General features: G+C 23.5%; 1 protein-coding gene across 2 annotated transcripts in view; it reads left to right on the plus strand.

Moving 5' to 3' along the window:
* LOC100202518 (tubulin polyglutamylase ttll6) overlaps positions 1 to 5,985 on the plus strand; it is a 35,768-nt gene extending 29,783 nt beyond the window's left edge. For both annotated transcript variants that reach the window (XM_065816900.1, XM_065816901.1), the window contains 3 exons: positions 3,056 to 3,525; positions 3,600 to 3,651; positions 5,780 to 5,985. In XM_065816900.1, the coding sequence (XP_065672972.1) occupies positions 3,056 to 3,525; positions 3,600 to 3,651; positions 5,780 to 5,848 (591 nt within the window). In that variant the 3' untranslated portion in view covers positions 5,849 to 5,985. The remainder of the gene's footprint in view (positions 1 to 3,055; positions 3,526 to 3,599; positions 3,652 to 5,779) is intronic.
* Positions 5,986 to 6,252: the final 267 nt, after the last annotated feature.

A 6,252-nucleotide genomic window follows, 5' to 3' on the forward strand; every position in this document is an offset into this window, starting at 1 on the left:
TGAAACTACTACATAATATATATAAAAAGGAACATATAGCTGAAACCTTTTTGTGTATATAATAATATAAAAGTTTTGATTTAAAATTATTTTTCGAATCAAAATTCATATATTCTGATAATTTTAAAACGGCTTTTGCTTCTTTTTCTTGACCATCTTGGCACAAACTACAACCTGATGCAAACAATAGTTCTTAAAATAAATATGATGCAACTAATGACGTCAATCTTTTTTTCTTTGTTTTTCTTCTTAAAGTATCAAAATTTACCTGAGTTTTCTTTATCAATAGAAGCAGTTAGTAGAATTTTTCTTATTATCAATTACAAATTGAGCTGATATTGGTTCATTTTGATGTTGAATTGATGTTGGCTCATTTTGTAGTCATTGTTTGTTATTCTCTTCAAAACGAGTTTTAGAGTTTCTGCATATATACCTTTGTCAAAGATGCTTTATGAAATAAGACAGGTTATTATTTGTTAAGTTAAGTTTATGCCATTTACAACTGTATCCAAAATATAAGGGTTAGCTAACTTCAAGTTTTCTTGTATAATATATGAACAAATATCAATATTTTTCATGTTTTAACTATATAAAAGTATGAATTTCATTTACAAAATCTTATAAATAGATATTAAGTTGTATTGATAATAAAACAAGTTTGTAACACTTATTTAGTTTTGCTGTGACCCAATTATTGCATAACCATTTAGAATAAAATACATATAATGTTTTTGCCACATAAAATCGGATAAATCATTTAACTTGTAAAAATCATTATTAGAGACCTTACGGACATCCGCGGATTATAAACCAAATTTATATTGATAATATACATATTAAACTATGTATTTCAAGTCTCAAATTATTGGACCGCTTTAGACTGTAAAGATTCGACTATATAAATGAAATTTTAACTAAAAAATATACTTCAGATACACCGTCATTTGAAATCATTTTATTTGACATAAAAAATTCTATTGCAATAAATTTAATTAAATAGTTTTAAAAAATTAATTTCTTTGTTATATCATCGTATTATTTGGGTATTCTAAAAATAATGCACATCTTTTGATCAAATTCTTTATCAAGTTTATCAATTTAAGAATCGCGCATTTTTTTAATAAAGCATAAAAATGCTCAAGTTGTTATATTACTTTTACTTACATTAGTTTCGTGAAACAACAAAAAGTAGATGTTTTCCGAGTAAGCTTGTCTTTTGAGCTTGTGTTTTACATATTTCTAGCTTTTACTTCTCTCAACTACAATGTTAAATAATCACAAAATACAAAGAATAAATTATTTTTTAGATTAACAAGTTTTATTATTTTTGTAGAATGTTTTAAAGAAACAGAGATTTTTTATGTGTAAAGATTGCATACAAAAACGATTTTAGGGGGAGGGTGTGCAGGGGAAAGAGGTGTTTTACCTCCACAAAGAAGGTGATTTTAAAGTTATAGTCAATTTGTTGATGACCCAGGAAAAAAAGTTGTATAGAATTTCTATAAACTTTTGAAATATATGGTCTATAGAAATTCTATAGAATTTTTCTCTATAGAATATTTTCTATAAAAATTGCTATTTCTATAGAAATTAATAGGCATTCTATAGAAAAAAAAGTAAAAAAAAAAAGTTCTATAGAAATTTCTATAGAAACTAACAAAGATTCTATAGAAATTCTATAAAATTTTTTTATCTGGGGAATTTAGTCAGGCACTTGACACAATTCAGTCGGGTAAATTTTAGTTTTAAAGGATCTTTTTTATTTTAGTCTTTTTAAAAAAACCCAACCCCAACCCCCCCCCTCCCTCTCTCATTTTATTCGTAGAATCGCCCCTGATTTCATATATAGTTTTTTTAAATATAGGAAGATTTTTATGTATAAAGAATGCATTTTAAATCATCTTTATAAAAGGTACATGTTACAAATGCACTAGCTGTGTTAGTATAAATAAATAAAATTAAAATAATAATAGTTTATCTCAAAATGACATTAGTAAAGACATTTGATTTGAATGATCAGTAAAATAATAATAAATTAATTTGCTTGGTATGATACTTATAAAACACACACACACACGCACACACACACACACACACACACACACACACACACACACACACACACAAGTTGCCCACTTGGCAGTATTGGTTGAAAAATACGGTATACATTTCAACCATTTTATAGTATAGCATAAGTTTTTAATTTATTGGTTTATAAAATCAAAAGTGCTCTAGCAAGGTTGTGGCGAGTGAGACTCAAGTCTTAAAAACACTTATTTAAACAGCGGTGAAATTTATGACCTCGAAATCATTAGTTCTTTTTTTTTTTTTTTGCTAACTCAATTTTCAAATAGTTCAATTTAGCAAAAAAATTTCTTTACTTTTTTCCTTTCATTAATCAAAAACGTATTTGAATCAAGAAAAAATTTTAAAATATTGTAAATATTTAATCAAGTCTTTTTATATATAATTTAACAGTTTTTAGTAACTTTAGGCCAATCTAATAGGTATTTAAAAATGCCCCACCCCTTTTAGGGATGGGGGTGCAAATTATGTTTAGCCTTTAACAAAGCTTGCTACAGCAATGAACATCAATGTGCATAGCAAATAACAAGATAAAACTTTGAAAATTTTGAAAACAGATTATCATAGTTGCTACTTATAGTTATAATAAAAAAACTTGAAAAAATACCGAGAGAAGTGTTTTTTGGGGGGTTTTCTAAAATTTTTATAATCTCATTCACAATATTTTACCTTTAAATTGTCCACAACAACTACCTAAGTAAGACAAAATTTTACCCATTAATTATAAAATAACTTTTTTTTTTTTGAAAATTTCCCGAGTTGAAAATTTCCTGGAAATTTTTAGCCCTATATCTAACCATAGTAAAATCTTTTTTGTAAAAAGTGAATATATAATATATAATTTAGATAAATTGTAAATAGATTTATGTTTATGGGGTAAGATGGCCCAGGCGACATGAAAAAAATTATAAATGTATTAAAAACCAAGTACTAACTTTTAATAACGTTTTTTTGTATATTACTTATTTAGAAAATGACGGAAAATGAGTATGTAGATGTCTTATCATATAACCACTGGCCCTCCAATTACCTGTTACAACGCTCGTTACATAAAATTAAATATTTACCTTCTGATATAAATAATTTTTTTGGGATGTTTCCTATTTCAAAGTTATCAAAATTGACTTCTGAACAGGTTGATTCCAGCAATTTAAAACACAGTCCCTTAACTAATCACAACAGTAGCAATCTTGGTGTTGGCACTAACTGTGATTTAAACTATAGAGGTATTTCCTGCTCTACAATTACCTTAAGCAATTTAGAACAAGGTAAGTGTTACCCCAAAATTGAGCGAGGTTATTCAAAAAGACTTAGTTCTGAAAACAACAGTTTATGCAATGGATTACCAGGTTTGAGAATCTCGTCCTCGTCTCCGGCTCGAATTAAAGGCCGTACTAATACTGTAATGCAAAACGCAATTAATTCTCAACTTCTTATTCAGTAAGTTATATAGTGTTTGTTAAACAGTACCATCACAATTATTAACACTCAATATTAAATATATTTTTTAATAGATCACCATACACACAGCGAGTACAAAAGGCGTGTAACAATATTAGAATAAAGGTGAAATATTTTTGTACATTTATGTTGCATATTAAATATTTTTGTATATTTATGTTGCATATTAAATATTTTTGTACATTTATGTTGCATATTAAATATTTTTGTACATTTATGTTGCATATTAAATACTTTTGTATATTTATGTTGCATATTAAATATTTTTGTATATTTATGTTGCATATTAAACATTTTTGTATATTTATGTTGCATATTAAATATTTTTGTATATTTATGTTGCATATTAAATATTTTTGTATATTTATGTTGCATATTAAATGTTTTTGTATATTTATGTTGCATATTAAATATTTTTGTATAATTATGTTGCATATTAAATATTTTTGTATATTTATGTTGCATATTAAACATTTTTGTATATTTATGTTGCATATTAAATATTTTTGTATATTTATGTTGCATATTAAATATTTTTGTATATTTATGTTGCATATTAAATATTTTTGTATATTTATGTTGCATATTTAATATTTTTGTATATTTATGTTGCATATTAAATATTTTTGTATATTTATGTTGCATATTAAATATTTTTGTATATTTATGTTGCATATTAAATATTTTTGTATATATATATATTTTTTTTTTTTTTTTTTTTTTTTTTTATTCACCTCCGAGAAAGCCGAGAAGGCCACTACAGATGAGGAGGCTACTTAATAGTGATTATAACCCTCTCTCAACTCTATAACTCCGAAACACGAACCTTGACAAACAAGGCCGCTGCGCGGAGAAACAAGTTGAGCGCGGTACTACCAGGGACGTGGTGGGGATCGAACTCGGAACCTCTCGCTTATGAAGCGAGCGCTTTTACCACTACACCACTACCGCATTTATGTTGCATATTAAATATTTTTGTATATTTATGTTGCATATTAAATATTTTTGTATATTTATGTTGCATATTAAACATTTTTGTATATTTATGTTGCATATTAAATATTTTTGTATATTTATGTTGCATATTAAATATTTTTGTATATTTATGTTGCATATTAAACATTTTTGTATATTTATGTTGCATATTAAATATTTTTGTATATTTATGTTGCATATTAAATATTTTTGTATATTTATGTTGCATATTAAATATTTTTGTATATTTATGTTGCATATTAAATATTTTTGTATATTTATGTTGCATATTAAATATTTTTGTATATTTATGTTGCATATTAAATATTTTTGTATATTTATGTTGCATATTAAATATTTTTGTATATTTATGTTGCATATTAAATATTTTTGTATATTTATGTTGCATATTAAATATTTTTGTATATTTATGTTGCATATTAAATATTTTTGTATATTTATGTTGCATATTAAATATTTTTGTATATTTATGTTGCATATTAAATATTTTTTTACATTTATGTTGAATATTAAACATTTTTGTATATTTATGTTGCATATTAAATATTTTTGTATATTTATGTTGCATATTATATATTTTTGTATATTTATGTTGCATATTAAATATTTTTGTATATTTATGTTGCATATCAAATATTTTTGTATATTTATGTTGCATATTAAATATTTTTGTATATTTATGTTGCATATTAAACATTTTTTTATATTTATGTTGCATATTAAATATTTTTGTATATTTATGTTGCATATTAAATATTTTTGTATATTTATGTTGCATATCAAATATTTTTGTATATTTATGTTGCATATTAAACATTTTTGTATATTTATGTTGCATATTAAATTTTTTTGTATATTTATGTTGCATATTAAATTTTTTGTATATTTATGTTGCATATTAAATATTTTTTTATATTTATGTTTCATATTAAATATTTTTGTATATTTATGTTGCATATTAAATATTTTTGTATATTTATGTTGCATATTAAATATTTTTGTATATTTATGTTGCATATTAAATATTTTTGTATATTTATGTTGCATATTAAATATTTTTGTATATTTATGTTGCATATTAAATATTTTTGTATATTTATGTTGCATATTAAATATTTTTGTACATTTGGAATAAAAGATTAGTAATAGACGATTTGAAATTTTTTATTAAATGAAAAAATCTTATATTTATGACGACGAATATTATCTTTCAAGTATTTGTATATAATCTCTTTAGCAAATCCAGTTGTTAAAAAGAAGCGCATCTTCTAGGACGCTTGAGAGGCGAGTGTCTTCATCAAATTAGATTTCTGTTTCAATTTTATATCTTATCAAAAGTTAAAACATGATTTTTTTTTTTTGTTTTGTTTTGTTAGTAGATAGAATTATATATTTTATTAATTAATAAAACAACTTGATCTTGACATCAGATATAACATTTTACGTTGCTTGTTTTATTGCATTCGGAACAGAAATTCATGACTATAAAGATATAAAATTGCATATAACTAAAAAATAATATGAAATATTATTTTTATTATTTACTGTATATATAAAATCAAGAGTACTGCAAATATACTATTATATACCATATTATTTATATAAAATTTCTCCATAGAGGGTATGTACTGCAAATACTGAAACAACTATTTAGATTCATATCAAATTTAAAATTAAAAAAAGTATCCAATCAACCTTTTTCGAATTAAT

Source organism: Hydra vulgaris, chromosome 13, assembly GCF_038396675.1.
Source record: "Hydra vulgaris chromosome 13, alternate assembly HydraT2T_AEP".
In the NCBI taxonomy this organism is placed as follows: Eukaryota; Metazoa; Cnidaria; class Hydrozoa; order Anthoathecata; family Hydridae; genus Hydra; species Hydra vulgaris.